The sequence below is a fragment of the Phascolarctos cinereus genome, unplaced genomic scaffold (genome assembly GCF_003287225.1).
Source record: "Phascolarctos cinereus isolate Bilbo 61053 unplaced genomic scaffold, phaCin_HiC Scaffold_2;HRSCAF=192, whole genome shotgun sequence".
NCBI classification, from domain to species: domain Eukaryota; kingdom Metazoa; phylum Chordata; class Mammalia; order Diprotodontia; family Phascolarctidae; genus Phascolarctos; species Phascolarctos cinereus.
The window spans coordinates 214215735-214236622 of NW_027555625.1; the positions used below are offsets into that span (position 1 = coordinate 214215735).

Genomic DNA, 20888 nt, shown 5'->3' on the forward strand with positions numbered 1-20888 from the left:
TACTTAATAATGTTAGTTGAATCAAACTGAATTGATAGCTGACTTATCTTTGTATTAGCTTCAATACCTACCATGGTGCCCTGTACATGTTAGATTCTTTATAATATCAGTTGCATAAATGACAATGAAATGTACAAAAATGAGTGCAATAATTGCTTAAAAACAGAGTAAATGTACTTAAGCATTCTTAAGACTCTAATAGCTTAATTCAAATAATACAGAATATTAAAAACTGCTTCTCTTACTAGAGACAGATCAGTATCCTTTACCCTAGCAGAAAATCAGCAGCTGCTTATAGCTCAACCAGAATACTGTCAATCACAGGCATGAAATCTAGGTTTTCTATCAAGGAGCTGCTATGCCTTTTTAATCACCAATCACAGGCTTCAGTATTGGAAAAGGAGAAAAAAGATATGTTTGCATTCCACAGGAGTCAAAGAGACACTGCCCAAATCATTTTAACATCCCCACCCTATAAAAAATGAACCTAAAAGGAAAATATGATGCCAGTTCAAAAATCTAGCCTTACCTCCATGTCGTCTGGGAAAAAAACAAAAGTAAACAACTATTCACTTGGCACCAGACTGTCCACCTCCCATTCCCATGGTAGCTCAAGTTAATGGCTTTGGTGTCAGTATAGGTTAAAAGCTGGCCATTATATTGAGGTAGTCACTGCAATAAAAAAGTCTGGGCTCAACATTTTTTATTCAGCAAGGGGGCACTGATATACACATGTGGTTGCTGCTCAGTTCAATGCCTGCTGATCACATCTTCAGAAAAATTTTCATCAAAGTCAAACTAGATGACAAGCACTTAATCTTTCAAACTTCATGTCTAGATACCTACAGTTGGCACTATGGCAACATCAAGGCTGTTACTTATAGGCTGTTTGCTAGCAAAACTTTTTTTTTCCCTGTGGGATAGTCTGGAAAATATGCTCTTTGAAATAAAATGCATCACCCAAAGCAGATGGCAGCATGAATGAAACACCAGCAGGTACAGCCAGTTCTACTTTCACATCCCATAGGCAACTTTGAATAACCATTCTCAACTAGTGTAAACAGTAATTAAAGCACCTTTGGTGGGGAACTTGTATAAGTGGCCACCTTTGAATGGCTGTGGAAGAAACAGGCTTCACACAGACTCAAGATCAGCACCCGAACACCATTACTCTCACAGAAGTAGAGATTGTATGTCGGGGATGGAGAACATACCTTTTACCACCTCTCAAGATATGGAAGTTCTTCTGCTCTCTATGAAGACACTCACAGGCACATTTGGTTGGTCACTGGTGGTAAGCCCTTCCTATAGTGGTAGCCTTTTAATAGGCACTGCCATAGGTGTGGTACAGCATAAGACCAGAGAGAAGGAAAACCGCCTTACCTTATTTTAGTAAGTCATATTCTCTTCAGGGGAAATATACAATTCTGATTAGATTTTTCCTACACTCCCAACTATCCACATGACACTATAAATGTGGAAGATAGATGACTTCTCAACAAGTAATTATTAGGATGTGCTACATATTTCCACTCGATGATACAACTCTACTCCACGAAGTTGTCTTCCTCTATATATTGGTAGACTAGACCTCATCCTGAGGCAAATAAGGGTCTTTCAAAACAGCTTCTTCATTCCTCCAAGCCTCCAATTTATAATCCCTCAGGGACAGGGAAAGATTTGATACTTTGTTGAAGAAGGGATGGTCTTCATGAACATTCTGAATTCAATGAACATCTTCTGTGGATGGATTAAAGAGTTGAGGTCATGCATCCTTAAAAGCAGCACCAAGTGGAACCTCCAAATTATAACTACTGGAAAATCCTTGGAAAATGGGGAAGTTTAACTTCATTTACCCATTAAATCGCTTTTTTAAAAACTGTGGCTGTAGAGGTCATATAAAGTTGACTATGTTTAAGAGAACATTCTGGTATTACTATGCTTTATACAAAGCAGCACTAGCTATACTGGAAAGTCCACATAATATATACATGGAAAACATTCAAAATAAATAAAATGTCCTATGCCATTTTCAAAAATATTGCCACATTACTATTTCACCATTCCTGATAAAGCAGGAGAATAAAGTATAATTCTGCTCTCAGGAGATATAATATTGTATAACAATCTAAAGTCCATTTTGTTTTTGTGACATCATACAGTATAAAAACAAAATATGCTAATTTGCAAGTATGATATGGCCAATACAACTATGTTCATGAAGTAGAGAACAATGAACTAGTAGAAGGGTCATAAATTATACAAGTTGTATAATTATAGATGTTTCTACCATTAATTCCTTACTGGAGTAATCATAGAATGGAAACCTGTTCATTGCACATTGACGAATAATTTGTTAAAAAGTTAACCAAAAGTGTAATGAAGAGAAGCATGGTTCATTTAAAACTGCAGAAAAATTAGTGAAAATCCTTATCAATAGCTAAATTTAAACAACAATAAAAACCATGATAAAAATTGTCACGACATTTTAAAATCTTGGTCAGTAAAACATGTATAGAAAACTTCAAGTAAAAGGAAAATTTGATTTTTACTTTGTAACACAATAACTTCCAAAAGGTAGTGTGGCCCCAAAGAAAATATAACTGACTTTGGAAAAGCTGTAGTAGAGATCTTTACTTTTATAGTGGTGATTTCTTATTCCTGAAATTCTTACCATTATTCAGGAAACAGATTCATAATCTCAACTGAAGAAAACATCTTTTAACTAAGAAAATGAAATGTTGCCACTCTGTGAAGTGATTCCTCATAAAGCAAACATGATATCATACTGCAATCAATCTCAAAAAATGAAAGAGAAGCAAAATCTGAATTCAGAGGAACACACTTTCTATATAGCAAATCCATTTAAGCTCTGCAAATTCAAGAGAATTTCAGTAGCTTAAATGCATTTTATGAAAATATAGTTTTATAGACTTCATGAAATGGGGATTAGACCATCAATTCCTAATATTTAGAATGAATGATCAGATGTTGACATTTCTGGCCAGCTAAAGAGACCAGAGGTCAAAAAGTTGATACCCTTAATAAGAATAAATAAGATGAAATGACAGTTTCTTATGGTCTGGGTTGCCCTCTACTGTTAGTTCCATATTTGCTTGGTATATTTGTAAAACCAGTCCTGAATCCTTGAGCTGCTCCCATTCCTGGTGCTCCAAATCCTTGACTGAACATACTGTTATATGGTGTGGATCCATGATTAATGCCCAAACCATAAGGCCTGGTTTGTGTATTTAGAAGAATAACTGGGGTCATATTTTTTCCTGGTGTATTAAAAGAAAATTCTGGAGGTGCAGTACTGGGTTTAGCTGGAGTCGATGTGAGAGGGTTCAACTCATCACCCTTTAAAGGTGGCATTGAAATTATATGATGATCTGGAAGGTTCAGCATATTGGCTGCAACAGGTCCTGATATTAAAGCAGGCCTCATCCAATCATCTTTGAAAATCTGAACAGTCAGAGTTGACACCAAAGTGTAGAGCCTGTTGGTCACATGGGCAAGAACCATTTGCTCATTGGCATCTCTTCGAATTCGAACATGCACCGATCCAGCCTAAAAGAGAACAAGGAGACAAGAAAGAGTCTGTGTAAGGCAAACTAAGCTGTTGGTGAGAAAGAAAGACTTCATTTATGATCTGGTTGTGACATTTTCTTAAAAAAAAAGGAATGCATAATTCCTTAACACCTCATAAACAGAGGCTACGTAGGGGAAAAGTTCATAAAACCATTTTTGCATGGTAAATAAAAGTACAGGCAGTAACCAGGAGAGGGCATATAGGTTTCTGAATCAACTCAGTTCTCCAGAAGAGAAAAATGGTAACAATTAATCAAATGGCACACAAATTGACCTTAGTTTCCCTGCTAGTTCAGTTACGGGACATCTAAAACCAAAAAGGGGTTCAAGATGCTTTCCAATATTAACTGAAGAATTATACAGAATAGAATGGTATCAGAAATTCTTTGGTCAATCATGTAGTCAGTATTTGAGACATAAGGGCTGGCTAAATTGCTTGAATTTTACTTGACTTTTTATGTAGTTTATACCATATGGTTGCCTTTGACTTCTTCTTTACCCCCTACATTTAATTAGTCACTAAGTCTTGTCAACTGTTTTATGAAGTGTTCTAAATTTGTTCCTCCTACAACTTCCATAAAAATTTGCTTTTAATTCATCTATCATATTTTAACTCAATCAATCATATTCCAAATTTGTACCAGTTATTTTTGTGCATCATATTTACCCAAACAGACTGTGAGTTCCTTGAGGGAAAGAATTCATCCCTATATTTTTCACAGTATTTTTGAAATACAAGGTATTTAATAAATGTTTGCTCCATGAATTCTCTTTTCTTCTCACTACCACCATAATCTGCTTCTTCATTATCAAGTGACCCACAGGTTTCCATAACAGTCCACTCTTTAGTCACCTTTCTCCCCACTTCACTGCATCCTGCACATGATTAAATAGACTAATACTGCTTAAAACACTGAATGTTTTTTTTTAAGAACCTACAATGACTTCCTACTACCAAGTCAAAACACCTCCTTAATTTCTGGTTAGTTTTTGTCTGTATTCTGGAAGGATAAGGAATCACTGTCTTTCTCTGGCATATGTAAAGCACATAGTAGGGTCTTAATTGTTGATTAACTGAGTACTCTGTTAGCTCTGATAAAAGGAACCTTTATAAATGAATTATACTGCAGCTACATATTTAGAAATTCTCAAAATTCAGTTACGTGACTAATCAGCCAATCCAGGGATTTCATTTGTTTTTACCTGGTCAATTCAGTATCAAGAAAGAACTGCAAGACTTCCAGTGGTGGAGCCAAGAGGTCTCCCAACATTCGCCTCCAAAAAACTTTAAAATAATGCCTCAAATTGAATGCTAGAGTGGCAGAGCCAACAAAAGGTCAGGATGAGACATTTTTCTAGCCCAAGACAACTTATGAGGTTGGAAGGAGAGATCTGTGACATGGAGATAGAGGCCGGCTTGAAGCTCATGTAGATGAAATGCCAGTGGTGGGATTACATGGTGGCAGCAGATGCAGCAGCAGTTTCAGGAGCTCTCAAGCCAGAGATGGTAAGGGGACCCAGCAACTGGTCAGAAAGAAATTACAGGGGACTCCTGTTCTAATACTGGATGTGGAACCAGACACTGTTTGGTAAATCTACTGCCTATATTCACTTTGGGGTTATGGTTCAAGGGAAGAGGTGTACTTTTGGTCAAGAGGAAGTGGGAACCCTGTGGAGTAATATCATTTTCGATCACAAGGGACTAGGGACCCCAAGGAACAGTATCACTTCCAGTTCCAAGGCATCAGAGACCCTGTGAGATAGTATCATTTCCAGTCCCAAGAGAGCAGGACCCCTAAGGAGCAGTATCAACTGCAATCCAAAGAGATCAGAGGTCCTTCCAGGATAAAGACCAGAGTATAGATCAAGAAAGCAATGACCACACTTCTCCCAAGATCATATCACCCTGGAAACACCAATAACTTCCAAACCCTGAGAACTAACTCTTAAAATAGCAATGTAAAAAAGCTATTAGACTGAGACAGTACTCCTCCTCACCAATTTTCCCATGGGGAACTGAGCCCAACTTTAACATGAAGTTCAAAATCAAGAAACAGGGTAGAAAAATTAGCAAACAAATAAAGAATCTGACCACAAAAAGGTGTTATGGTGACAGGGCAGAACAAGACACAATCTTAGAAGAAGACAATGAAGTCAAAAGAACTATAAGCAAAGCCTCAAAGAAAAAAATGTGAATTGGACACAAGCCCAACAAGAAATCCTACAAGAGCTGAAAAATGATTTACAAAATCAAATTAAGAGTGGTAGAGGGGCACCTAGGTGGCACAGTCGATAGAGTACTGCCCTGGAGTCAGGAGGACCTAAGTTCAAATTCGTCCTCAGACACATAACACTCACTAGCTGTGTGATTCTGGGCAAATCACTTAACCCCAATTGCCTCCCCAAAAGAAAAAAAAAGAGTAGAAGAAAAATTGGGTAAAGAAATGAAAACAAAGGATGAAAATAACACCTTAAAAAATAGAATTGGCCAAATGGAAAAAGAGATACAAAAGCTCACTGAATAAAATAATTCTTTAAAAATTAGAATTGGTCAAGTGGAAGCTAATGACTTTATGAGACATTAAACAAAAATCAAAGTCAAAGGAACGAAAAAATAGAAAAAAGAGTGAAATATCACATTAGAAAAACAACTGATCCAGAAAACAGACTGAGAGAGATAATTCAAGAATTACTGACTACAACCAAAAACCAAACCAAACCAAACCAAAAAACCCAGGAATTACTGACTACCTGAAAGCCATGATCAAAGAAAAAGCCTAGACATCGTATTTCAAGAAATTATCATGGAAAACTACCCCAATAGTTTAAATCCAGATGGTAAGATAGAAATCCAAAGAATCCACCAATCACCTCCTGAAAGAGATCCTAAAATGAAAACTCCCAGGAATATTATACACAAATTCCAGAGCTCCAAGGTCAAAGAGAAAATACTTCAAGTAGCTAGAAAGAAACCATTCAAATACCATGGAGCCACAGCAAGGATCATACAAGATTTACAGGCTTCCATGTTAAAGGAGCAGAGGGCTTGGAATATGATATTCCACAAGGCAAAGGAGCTAGAATTACAACAAAGAATAACCTGCCCAGAAAAACAGAGTATAGGCATACCTAATTTTATAGAACTTCACTTTATGGTACTTCACAGATAACTATTTTTTTTTTAAATTGAAGGTTTGTGGCAACTCTGAGTCAAGTAGGTCTATCAGCACCATTATTCCAACAGCATGTGTTCACACTGTGTCTCTGTGTCACATTTTGGTAATTCTTGTAATACTTGAAACTTTTTCATTATTATTATATCTGTTATGGTTATCTGTAATCAGTGATCTTTGATGTTACTATTATAATGGAGGGAGGGCAGCACCATGAACTGTGCCCATATAAACCTATAATGACCTCTTAAGTGTTCAAGTGAAAGTTAGAGTCAATTGATGCAGCAAACATCATTGTTGTCTTATTTTAAGAAATTACCACAGCTACTCTAACCTTCAGCAACCATTACTCAGATCAGTCAACAGCCACCAACAACAAGGCAAGACCCTCTACCAGGAAAGAGATAATGACTCACTGAGGTCTCAGATGATGGTTAATCCAATCTATTAACCTAGGTACTATCAACAATTTCATTAAAGAGAATGACAACAATGAGACAACATACCAAAATATGTGGGATGCAGTCAAAGCAGAGCTTAAGGGAAAATTTACACCTGTAAACACATACATCAATATGTGGTGGTAAAGAATTGGAAACTGAGGGGATGCCCATTAACTGGGGAATGGCTAGTCAAGTTGGGGTATATGATTGTGATGGAATATTGTTGTCCTATGAGCAATGATGAGCAAGATGCTTTCAGAAAAAGTTGGGAAGACATATATGAACTCATGCAAAATGAAGTGAACAGAATCTAGATAACACTGTACACAGTAACAGCAATATTGTAAGGAAGGTCAACTGTGAAAGACTTAGCTATTTTGATCAAGACAATGATCCAAGACAATTTCAAAGGACCAATGACGAAAAATGCTATACACGTCCAGAGAGAGAAACATGCTTTACTTTCTTGATTTTTCTTGCTTTTTTTTTGGTTTATCTATGTTTTCTTTTGCAACATGGCCAATATGAAAATATATTTTGTATGACTTCACATGTATAACTGATATCAAATTGCTTGCCTTCTCGAGGGGAACTCAAAATTTTTAAAAAATGAATGTTAAAAAATTTTTTGCACATAATTGGGAAATATTTAACAAAATAAGTAAAAATATATTAAAATGGAAAAAAAAGAAACAACTGCAATGATTCACGTGGTGGGGAACAAGACTGCTGAGAAAGAAGAGAAAATCTCTCAATATTCATTAGTTTACCAAATGACTGCTTTCTACGGGTCCAATAAAATTCAAACCCTTCAATAGTTCAGATTTGACTATATGAAATAGGTATCAAAGAAATATCTTAAAATTTTCCTTTTAATACATCTTAATTTACTAAAAATATAACACAGTAGAAAACCTACCAATGAACCAAATCCCAGTGTCCAAAAGTGCTCATTTCTGACTTCTAAGACTCCATCCAAAGTAGAAACCTAAAGATAAAAATCACTGATAAAGTCCTTCTTTCCATGTTTAGTACACTCTAATTTCTACCAACTACTGTTTCCTAATATCTAAATTTCACTATAGCTTATGCTTCCACTAAATGACATTAATGAATTTATTATAATTAGCAAGTTTTTATAAGACAGTTGTGAATAAGGACTTAGCTTTAAAGCCAGGAAGATCTGGGTTCAAGTCTTAGACACATACTAGCTCTACAAAGCTGAGCAAATCACTTAAGATCTTAGTGATCTATGCAGCTCTCTAAGACTGTAGGTTGCAGAGAAGGTGTTACTTTGCATTGACAGAACTTTCCTATACTGATCAAATCACAGGTATGGTCTCTTATCCCTAGAGATTCACAAAATTAGATACCAGTGAGGTAGAAATCCAGAACTCAAAGCTTTGAAGTAGTGAAGCCCTTTCCTCATTAACCAGAGCTTTCGGATTGATCCCAATGCTAGTTTGGAAAAAGAGTTATAGATGCTACACAATGAGTACAGCTGTCATTGAAGCCCAGGTAAAGGTCCAGAGGATGATGCGACAGAGACAAGTGAAAAACAGTTGAAACAAGGTATGCCACTTTAACTCCTCCTATACCTGTCTTTGGTAAATTCACTGGCTGGGGTTGATAATTCCTCTCACTAATCTGACTTTTGTTACCATGTTGGTACTCTCATCTAGGCTACATTATTGAAATGATTATAAACTTCAAGAGCACAGGAAATACATACTTTCGGGTCAATCCTACCTGGATTCTAATAGAATGTTATTCTTACCTACTCCTTAAACAAAATTTCACAATATTAGTGATTTTACTAAGTAACCCATCTAAACATCAGTTATTATTACCTCTCTGATAAGTTTATCCAATTGCCCAATAACATGAGGTGGGGTAGTCTAGGAGAAGAAAATAACAATAAATTATGACCATTTTATGACACAAGATTAGTTGAATCAATGACTCAGAAACTATAAGAATTTGGTTACACAGCATACCCTACTTTAAAGTGTCACCTCTGAAGTTGCAACAAGAATGACTATCAAATTTGGGGACATGACAGGGAAGTGAGGCTAAAAGATTCTAGAGTTCTATAATACAAATTCCTGAGGCCATTAGCCCATACTCAAATTAGTTCACTTGTTGGGGCCCTCTGCCCATCAACCTAAATGAATGTCTAGATCTGTTGTGAAAGTGGTTATATAAGTGTCACTTTCCCTGCTTCTGGAAATATCACGTGTATTTGGGGAAAATGGGGAGAAAGGGAGAGGCAGAAGTGCTTGTCCTACTCCTGGGGATAATCCTGCCTGACCAGCCTGATGGTTACCCTGGTAGCAGCCTAATTATCCTGACCATGAGGGTCAGGGTAATTAGTGAATAGAAATTCAAATGTAAAGTCTGTAGCAAAAGAGATCTGTTGATTTTTGGTTCAGTAAGACTAAAAGATTCATTGTCAGTAGTTAGAGATTATGAATTCTACACTGTGTATACACAAATAAGTAAAAATGAGAAGCTGCACTTTTTCATTTAACATGATTCAGTATAGGGAAATAAATTCACTAACTTGGTTTTGTCATATATTACAAATATGGGACTAATACTCTATCCATTTTATCAGTCAGCTAGGAGCTTTTACTGTATCCAGATACCATGTTTTAGGAGAAATGATTTCATTTTAGTGCCTAAACCTAAATCTAGGTACCAAGTTATAATGGGTTCTCCAGTAACTTAAAAGTGTGTAATTATGTAGTTTGTCCATTAGGCGAAAAAAAATTAGGAAAACAAGAATCATACCAAGCAGGCAAGTTTAGAGAAGAAGTAACTTAAGAAAACTTTCCTTACCTGGAGTAACACCTTTCCACTATACACACTCATTGGATACATAGTACCAACTGTCATCAGAGCAATAGCTATGGCAGAAGCAGTGTCTACTGCAAAATAATTACTGAAATGAGAAAATAATGCCAAAAGTAAATGAAGGTTCCTTAAACCACCCTGTAATTCAAGCTACTTGTGACCAATTCTCAAAATGCATGGTATTATTACAACTGGTCAATATCAGGAATGGAAAAGACCTAAAGAATCCCCAGTTTTTCAAGATAAATTTTTCCACTACAGTTGAGTCTTAAAAAACTTTTAAAAAATAAGCTACTGACATAATGTACATACAAGACAAATAAGGTTCTTCTAATAACAACTGTTGCATTAGGTAATAATAAACCTAAGTGCAGGATATCTGCATTACAAGGAAATTACCACATCAAGCAACAGATAATGTAGAAACCCATGTTATGCCAATATTATTAAAAATAGTTAATTTCCTTGTCAAACATATATAATTTTAATCCTTACTCCTCTGAAGCAAAAACAGCTTATTTTGTGTAAACAAACGTAATTTAAGGGTTCATTCAACTTGCTATAGAAATACTAACTTCCTGATAGGTACTGTGAAAGTTTAGAACTCCTTGAAAGGTGGGGAAGGGGGTGGGTTCTCTAGTACTTTATGGATAAAGGCTTTTCTGCTTAGGAGTACAATGGTTTGAATTGTTCAGAAGTTGCATTAGGAGATGGTTCAATGCTCCAAAGTCATAGGCTTCTTATACATACTCCTTTCCCAAGTGCTTTTCAATATATGAAGTATTCTCTTGTAATTAGTGCCCTATCTGCTAAAATAAGGCAGGCTTTATTAGCAATAAAGGCATTATTTTAATAGCAACAGCTACCATGTATGTGTAGGAAAATGTGGTTATTAATAATTTAAAGCAAATAGTTGGGTGTTTCATTTCCTTAAATCATCCCCATATTAATTTGTTTTTCTGGTGACAGCTCACAAAACGATTAATTTTCAGTATTTTTACCCATCATAAAACTCCTGAAACATTTAAGTGGAAGGAATCTTAGTGGTTATCAGTTCCCACTCTCTCATTTTAACCATGGGGCAGCTGAGGCCTAGAGAAGTTAAACAACTTGACTGAGTCAAAGCAGCATGTTAGTGACTCAGCTGAACTAAAACCCAGGTTTCCTGATTTCTTATCCAGGGGTATTCCTAATAACATTGCACTGGCTCCCTTATAGGTCCACAGAGTAGTTGTTAGTACTAATAGGAGTAAGAAAAATACTTACTTTATTTCAATTAACATATATGTAATACAAAGAGCAAAAGCTCCAGCAAGATCGATCAAGACAAAAGGATTCATTCGAGGCAGGAATATACTGCTAAGCCCAGGAATGATTCCACACAAACTACAAGGAAAAACAAACCAAAGTAGAATTTATTAATATTATTCTGTTGAAAATTTACAAAGAAATGAACTGCATTTCAGTAATACATCATCTATCTTGTTTTTATACAAGGAAAACTTTGGGGCAAAGCTTAATAATTGGCAAAGGTCTACTGGATTTTTTTTTGCATTTTATCTCTGGAACTTAGGCTTATTCCACAAATTTAACAAACATGCCAACAAACAGTATATAAGAAGAAAAGTTATGCTAGAATAAGAAGCCACCTTCTATGCTATTCATGTACTTAGGGAATGGATACTTTAATTTACAGTTTCTATACAGAGATTGATTTCTCGTACTTTTAAAAATTATGTATTATTGTTTAATTAAATTACAACCAAACCTCATTCAAGCTTACCTTCTACTAAGATCAGCAACATGTTCCTGAAGCCAACTAGTAGTAGCAGCTACATGAAATAAGAGATTTTATTGTTAACATGACATCTAGGGAGAACAATTCACCAACATTCCTTATTTCCTTAACTTTTTGATAAGTTTAATGAATATCAGGCAAACTTATATGCAGAAGTACTTCTGATAAGATGCCTTGGAGAGCTTTCTCTTTTGCTTGTGTCACCTACAAGCAGACTTCCCTGGTCTAGTTGTTAATGCTTTCTTCTTTCTTCAAATTTGTTTTCATGGTGTACTCCCAAGTAGACAACTGGCTCTTGAGGGCAGGGAATACTTCTTATTTTTGTCTTTATATCCTCCAACACCTAGCACAGAGCCTTTTGAACAACAGGGGCTCAATAAATGCTTGTTGAATTGAACAGAATCGTAGGCTATTTAGTCAAAAATCTGAGTCAAAAGTCTTGTTTGCTCCAATATACTGTAACCAGTTGGCTTGAAAGAACTAATGTGCATACATAGTACAGTGCTCTGTACAAATCTATTTCAGTGACACTTTCTAGATTATTTCATTCAAATTTCTACATGTCAGTAATATGCTCATCTCAAATTTTATCCTTTATTTTCTGGGCCACTAGCCCTCAAATTCTAGATCATAAGAAATATGATATAACTTATAAAACTGTTTCAGGTGAAATGAGAATTTCAAGCATCCATTATGCAAAGTTTTAAGATCTACAAGGGTGCTTAGCTTTTTTGTATGTCACAGAACTCTTATGGCAGTCTAGTGAAATTTACAAACCCTTTCTCAGAATCATGTTTTTAAATGCATAAAATATATAGCATTACAAAGGAAACCTAACATGTTGCAATTTAGTTACCAAGATAAAAAAAAAGTTAACAGACTTTAGATTAAGAATGTCTGTCCTAGTACATGTCTCTCCTTGAATATCTCAGGTTCCCAGACGTGCCACGACTGATCTGCCTAACCACCCACTTTACCTCCTACTACCACTTCTATCCATCCATTGGCTATGGGCCCTTTCTTGGGTTGAAGGATCCCAAAATATTGAAGTTTCTTAATTAAACCTTATTAACTGGAGCACCAAAGTGACAGCCAGTCTGAATCAAGAAAACATCTGACTTGTAAAATATTTTGAAAGAAAGTTTTGTTATTTCCAACTATATGTACTTATAAAGGGTTGCCCAATAGATACCTGCTTGGACTTGCTTTAAATGGATTAAAATTATTTGTAATTAACTCAATTATTTCATTTAAAGACAAACTTTAGAATGCCTCAAAATACGGTTCTTTTAAAGTTAAACATTCCCTTTATAGGACTGTTTACTTAGAAATTTGCTTAGCAAAGCCTTTTTTTCCTTTATAGATGGTATTAATATACTTCAGCCTACTGTATAACCGAATTATTGAGATCTGAGTTAACATTTTTTTGTATTTTGAGCTTTAAAATTGCTACAAAAAATTTTAAGAATCATTGCTCTTTACCTTTCTTCTCTTCAGAACACATTTTTATATTTGATGTATGTGATTAATATTTTAGATATAATGAAGGTATCAGAAAGAAAAAAAAATCTTTGGCTTGGAGCTGTCATTTCATTTGTGTAGGGAGGTCACAGTGAGGAAAATTCCTCTATCAACTTAGTTTAACATATTTTCTGCAATTTATACTCTCAGAAAGCTGCGTGAGTCCTGAGAAGTTAAAAGACTTGCCAAGGGTCACAAAGCTAGTATGTATCAAAGACTTGAATCTGATCCTCTTGATTCCAAGGACAACTCTCTTTCCACTATGCCATGTTTTCTATTAGAAAAACATATCATTTTACAAGGGAGATTGAGCAGTCAATAAAGGTAAGAAGAGCTCATTTTTAAAAAATGAATTTTCTTACTTATTATGGCAAATGAAAAACATACCTTCAGAGACATAAGCGAAAGGTTTATTCCTAACAGAAAGCATTGTAAACAAGTTGAATGTCAGAGCCACAAAAGTACCAACTAATAATCGTCCCCTAAAGGAAAAAAAATTCATGTTTATTTTCCTTTAATAACAAATGATATTTCACATGGTACATATCATTATCTCTACCCTTAAGATGGAGAAACAGAAAGATGGAGAGATAAAGTGGTTTGTTTTTTTGCTGTCTTTCAATGACTCAAGAGTCAAAATCAGAATCTGAACTTCTTTTTGATTTATTTATTTATTTTTAGTTTGCAACATTCACTTCCACAATATTTTGAGTTTCAAATTTTCTCCCCATCTCATCCCTCCCCCTCCCTCAAAATGGCATGCATTCTGAATGAACTTGGTTTTTAGAACCCTCTCAGATGTCCTAGTTATTGGACCATATCCTCCTGTTCACCCTGAATACTAATAAAAATAATAGCTGACATTTATAAAGCACTTTGAAAAGTACTTTACACACAGTATCTCATTTGAGCCTCACAACAATCCTGTAAAATAGGAGCTACGGGTACTATTACCATCCCTACTTTGCTGTTTACTCGTTTCAGTTGTGCCCAAGTCTTCATGACACCATTCGGGATTTTCTTGGCAAGGATACTGCATTGGTTTGCCATTTTCTTCTACAACTTATTTTACAGATGAGGAAACTAAGGCAAATTTGGTTAAGTGACTTGCCCATGATCACATAATGAATAAGGTCTAAAGTTACATTCGAACTCAGGTCTTCCTGACTCCAGACTTTGTGCTCTATCTACTGCACCACCTCGTTGTCTGTCATCCCTGTTTTACAGATGAATTAACTGAGGCTCAGATGTTAAGAGACTTGCCTTTGGCTATACAATTAGTAATTGTTAGAGAAAAGATCTGAACACAAGTTCAAGTATTTAATCTACTACTGCACACTGCCTGTCAAGTAATAGAGAAAAAGAATATTCAGCATTCATGGTATTTTATAAAGATCCATTTTTAAAGTCAAATTGTATAAATGTTCCCCCTGTAAATATACAGAACAAGTCATATTTTTTAGTTTGGTGTAGACATGGACAATCTTCATGCCAATTATTTTGTAATTTACAATAATAATTTTAATGTTTTATGTATATGTTTTATATATATTTTTATATATGCATGTATATGTATTTGTAATGTATGTATGTATATTTAAACAACACACACACACACACACAATGAAAGGATGAAGGAGTGATGCTTATGGTGCTATTCTAGGAAGTACAATCTTGGACTGCTTGCAAACTTCTCAGGGCACTGACTAGGAAACTAAATGAAGCTGAGGAAGAAAACACTGGGGCAGCCCAGTGAGCAAAATTACTTTTGGGATATTGTCTTTGAAGCACTTTGAAAAAGCATACTTACAAATGTTTAACTTCGGCAGAAGAAAAAGCAATTGCTATCTATTAAAGGATATTTATTAAACACTGAAATGAAAAGTAAATAAATGAAAAATGACACATTAAAATATAATCTTACGTATGTATCTCAGGCTGCTCCAAGAAACGTTCCACGCTAGAGAAAGGAATTATATAGATTTTGTTAAATAAATTCTATAAATTATTACAAGAGAAAAATTATTTTGCTTGACCTATCCAAACCTAATAAAATAAAATTACCCCAACTCTCACAATAAAAGTTAACTTTTGAATATTGGTAGTAATGAAGAATAGGGACAGAACAGAGAAACTAATTAATCCACAGATTCATTTGCTCCTAAAGGCCTCTACCGATGACTTCTAAATAACCAAGAAATGGATTTGGCCTAGGCTTAGTAAACTTGATTATCTGATTTTTATACCATGAAATATACCAATAACTTCTGATTTCATCATTGTGGATGCTTTTCTCCAACTAATGAAGACCACAACTGCTCTGACTAAGCAAAAGTTCTTTGAGAGTTGATATGGCCAATCTGGTGACAAGCCTCTCCAAACCTAGGCTGTTTCTGGATATCAGACATACAGTCCATCACTGGGGTCAAATTGAAAGACTTTCCAGCTCATTAAGAATTTTTAAAGTGTATAATCTTGACCTTTGATAGCCCATGGTCATCTCTAAGATACAATGAGATATCAGTGTAAGGCTTTAGTGGAGGAGCATGTAAACTTAAACAATGAGTGATGGATGAAAGTAGCAAAGAGGCCAATTTAGGCTTCACGTCTCACAATGAGAGTCCTCTAAGAGGGGGATGACCTGACTGGAGAGTCAGTGGGTCTTGTGGCAGAGGAAGGATGATCACTTGTCAGTTAGTGTGGGGATCCCTCTTGTGTAGCCATTAGACAGCTGATGTCCATTCCAGCTCTGAAATGCTATGATTGTGTGATATGTGAAAGGAATGGACTATGCTAGGTACTAAGGACAGAGAAATGAAAAATAATACAGTCCCCACCCTCATGGAGTTTAAAATCTACTGAAGTATAATTTGAAATAGAATATGATGGGGAAAAAGGAGAAATATAAAGTGTTCTCAGTTGGAAGGAGAGATCATCTTCTGCTAAGAAATCAAGATAGGCTTCATGGAGGAAGTGGCATCTAAGGTAAGCCTTGAAGGAAGAGAAAGATTTCAACAGATGTAGATATAGGAAGTACATTTTAGGCAAAGTTTGAGCTAATTCCTTAAGGCAGAAGATGAAAAGGAGTGAGAGAACAGTTAACAGTAGCTCAATTTACCTGAAACATATACTGAATGAGGGAAAGCAATGTGAATAAGATTAGAAAGGTTCAAATGAAATAATATATGTAAAGCACTCAATTAAAACTGCTTTAAGTAACCAATGACCTTCATTGCCAAATCTGATGCCCTTTTCTCAGTCCTTATATTTCTTAACCTCTGAAGTTCAGGTTTTCATAACACCACTGTATCTTGATTCTCCTATTTGTCTAACCACTCCTCTTAGGGTCCTTTGCAGGTTCACTTTCCATAGGCCCCTAACTATGGGTATTTTCCCAAGGCCTTGTCCTCAGCCCTCTTCTCTCTACATATGCTCTCTGAGATCTCATCAGCTTTCATATGATTAATTATCTTCTCTATGAAAATGACTCACCGATCCACATGTATGTGTATATCTACACATATGTGTGTATACATATGTGTTTATGTGTGTATGCATAGATAGATACAGATGTAGTTCTTTACTAATCATATCCCTTAGTTTAAGTTCCAGATACATATTGCCTATTATACATTTCAAACAGAATGCCCTGTAGAGATCATAAATTCAACATGTCCAGAGTGGAACTCATTATCTTTCCTTTAAATGCCCCTATTTCTGTTGAGGGTGCCATTATTCTTCCAGCCTTCCAGGTTCATAGCTACAGAGCTAACCTAGATTTTTCACTCTCTCTCACCCACATATGCAATCTGTTTCCAAATGCTGCCATTTCTATTTCCGTAACATCTCTTACATCATGTCCTTTTCATTATTAACAAAGGTACCAGCTTGGTTCAGGCCCTCATCACATCTTGCCTGCACTACTACAATAACCAGCTAATTCTTTTCTGTCCCAAGTCTTTCTCCATTACAATCCACCTTCCTCACTGCTGCCAAAGTGAGTCTCATTAAGCACATATCTGACCAGGTCATTCCTTTACACAATAAACTCTAGTAATTCTCTATTACTGCTAGGATAAACCACAAACTTTTCTGTTTTAAAGACTTACATAATTTGGTCCCATTTTTTTTTCAGCCTCATTATACATTACCCCCAATTCCATCACTTCACAGTCCAGCCAAACTGTCCTTCTACACATGGCACTCCATCTCCTGTCTTAGTACCATTGTGGTGGACATCCTTGATGCCTGGAATGTACTCCCTCCTCACTCCTGCCTCAAAATCCTTAACTTCCTTCAAGACTCAATTCAAGCACCAACTTCTACACATTAGTATCCTTCCTCTCTAACTAACTTTATACTTCATTAACTCACAATTCCCTTCTCCCACCATCTCTTATGGAGATGATGCTCTTATGGATATACAATGTACCACCATACCTACTAAGTCAATAGTGACATTACTGCAAATATAAAGAGCTAACAAGTAACCACTGCCTCTACTCTAAAAGGATGGCATAAGTAGAACTATACCTCAAAAAGGTATTAGAAATCAGAATTAAACTTTCATAGAATATACTTACCTTTCTTTTAATATAAAGAGAGCTCCCAACTGTGCCAGAACTGTGGAAGCAAATACTGCCAAGACTTCTAATCTTTCAAATCTAAAATCAGAAAATTATGCTTATTACTTCCATTTCAAACGTTAAATATAATACCACATTCTGCATCTCTAAAAGACTTTCTACAGAAATGAGAAACAATAAAAAATACAAGAAAAAAACAACTCTTTTCAATAGGGTAAATATTTATCTTATCATCTTCTGGATTCTGCATATAATATGAATTAAAATAGTTATCCTCTTCTCTTTTAAAACTTTATTTTTGGCATTTATATATCTAAGACCAATCACTTCATTTTACAGGTGAAGAAATAGTGGTTAGATGACTCATTCAGGGTAACACAGCTAGTAAGTGTATGAAGCAGGTTTTGCACCCAGGTTTCCTGATTCCAAGTCAGTGTTTAAGCCTAAACAAATAAAATCAAAACAGATATAAAAATGCACTTTCAAATTCAAACTATTATTTTCTCTAAGTTGGCATTTTTCAAACTAGAGACTAGAACCCCAGTAAATTAAGGAAGATCAGAGGTACAGAATGTCAGACAGCTTTTAGAGACACTATATAGGCAACACACAATATTTAACAAGAGTATTCTGGTTTCTTCCAACACTATGGTCCTCTCTGCATAGTCCTGCTCAGTTTAAAGCTGGGCAGGACACAAGCGTTTGAAGTCTAGTTGTTTGAGGATGACAGTGCTTTTGTAAGACTAATGGTAGTCTAGTTCTTTTGAGGAATAATGGTATTCTTTGTTGATGTTACAAAATTTTAACAGAAGAGAAAAACGACAAATGCTGAAGAGGATGTGAGAAAACAGGTACAATAATGCGCTATTGGTGGAGCTATGAACTAGTCCAACAATTCTGGAGAACAATTTAGAATGATTTCAAAAGGGCTACAAAACTATATATACTTTTAACTAAGCAATACTGCTACTAAGTCTACACCCCAAAGAGATGAAAGAAAAAGCAAAAGAACCCAAATGTAGAAAACTATTTATAGCAGCTCTTTCTGTAGTGTCAAAGAACTGGAAAGAGGGGATGCCCATCAATTGGGTAATGCCTGAACAAGCTATAGTACATGCATGTGTTGGAATACTACTGCGCTATCAGAAACGCTGAAGGGGATGGATTCAGAAAAATGTGGGAAGACTTATATGAACTGATACCAAAAAAAGTGAGCAGAACCAGAAGAATAATGTACAGAATAACAGCAATAGAGTAAAGATAGTCAGCTGTGAAAGACTTAGCTACTCTGATCAACACAATGATCCATAACAATTCCAAAAGACTTCATGGTGAAAAATGCTATCCATCTCCAGAGAACTGATAGACTCAGAGTGTAGAATGAAGCATATATTTTTCTCTTTATTTTTCTTACTTGTCTCCCAGAACATAGTTAATGCAGAAACATGTTTTGTACAATTTCATATGTATAATGGGTATTATATTTCTTGCCTTCTCAATGCATGGGACAGGGGGATAAGAAAGAGAATTTAGAACTGAAAGTAAAAATAAATTTTTTTTAAAAAAAGGATATTTCTGAGTTGAATTGCTCTCAGCAATTCAGACTTTACAATCACATAATATTACAGGTAAAAGGGACCTTAAAGGTGATCTACCTTACCTCACCTAATATAGAAATCCCTTCTAAAACATTCTTGTCAAATGGGTCTCCAGTTTCTGCTTAAATACTTGCCCTGACAAGAAGTTCAATACTTCATGCGGTAATCTAAATGCAGGATTTTACATTCTACTGCATTAAATGTCATCTTGCTGGTTTCAGTTAAGTGTTCCAATCTGTCAAGATAATTTTGAATCTTGATCCTTTCATCTACTATATCAACTATCTATCTTATCTTTGTGTCACTTGAAAAATGTGTACCTTCCATATCTTTGTCCAAGTTACTGATAAAAATGTACAACAGGGGAGTAGCTAGGTGGTGCAGTGGATAGAGCACTAGCCCTGGATTCAGGAGGTCCTGAGTTCAAATCCAGCCTCAGACACGTAACACTTACTAGCTGTGTGACCCTGGGCAAGTCACTTACCCCCACTGCCTAGCCCAAATTAAAAAAAAAAAAGAAATGAGAAAAATATACAACAGGATAAAGCCCTATCACAGGAACATTAGAGATTTCCATACAGGTAGACCATGAAATCATAAGTCAATACTCTTTGACTAGTCTGTTCAACCAACTGTGAATTTACATTAAATGTAATATTATTTCCTTCATGTTTCATCATCTTATCCTCAAAGCTATAATGAGATTCAATTCTTTTACTAAAATCATGATATATTACGTCTATGGCCTTCTCTTAACTACCAGTTTAATGATCCTATCAAAAAAGGGGGAAATGATTATTATGGCATGCTTTCTCCTTAACTAAACCCAAGTTGTCTACTAGTAATTGTAGCACTCTTTTTAAAAGTCACAATACATAAAATGTTTTACAACTGTGCTGGGCATCAGCAACATATCTTTAGTTGATCTGTAGTTTCTAGAATCATGTCTTTATCACACCCAGAATCACATTTATACTCTCCAGAATCTATTTTCCCCCCATTCTGAAAATTTGTACCTGTCTGATCTTACAGCACCTCTCTTATTCTCCGGTTTCTCAAAGATTACTGAGAATGGCTCTGAAATCATACCTGCAAATTTTTTTTCACATTCTAGGATGTCATTTCATCTGAACTCACTTAAAGTAAGTTAAGTTTTCTCTTAATCCTTTCATGTCATGAATTTTATTTGTTTCTTAACCATGACTGTTCTTTTTTTAGTCTTTAATGAGTAAGGCAGAAACCCAGTAAGTATTGAGTAGTTAGTTCTGGTCTTGAGAAAGGGGACAGCAGACAAGAGTGATGCTAATATGTAGAGAACACAC

The 20888-nt window shown here is 35.5% G+C and overlaps 1 protein-coding gene across 2 annotated transcripts in view; it reads right to left on the reverse strand.

The window, feature by feature from the left end:
- Nucleotides 1-685: 685 nt before the first annotated feature.
- Nucleotides 686-20888, reverse strand: part of SLC30A6 (solute carrier family 30 member 6) — a 40354-nt gene continuing 20151 nt past the window's right edge. For both annotated transcript variants that reach the window (XM_020972356.2, XM_020972358.2), the window contains exons 6-14: nt 17966-18046; nt 15307-15342; nt 13770-13864; nt 11847-11895; nt 11330-11449; nt 10049-10151; nt 9058-9105; nt 8127-8195; nt 686-3570 (exon numbers count right to left, since the gene is read on the reverse strand). In XM_020972356.2, coding sequence (XP_020828015.1) covers nt 3076-3570; nt 8127-8195; nt 9058-9105; nt 10049-10151; nt 11330-11449; nt 11847-11895; nt 13770-13864; nt 15307-15342; nt 17966-18046 — 1096 coding nt within the window. In that variant the 3' untranslated portion in view covers nt 686-3075. The remainder of the gene's footprint in view (nt 3571-8126; nt 8196-9057; nt 9106-10048; nt 10152-11329; nt 11450-11846; nt 11896-13769; nt 13865-15306; nt 15343-17965; nt 18047-20888) is intronic.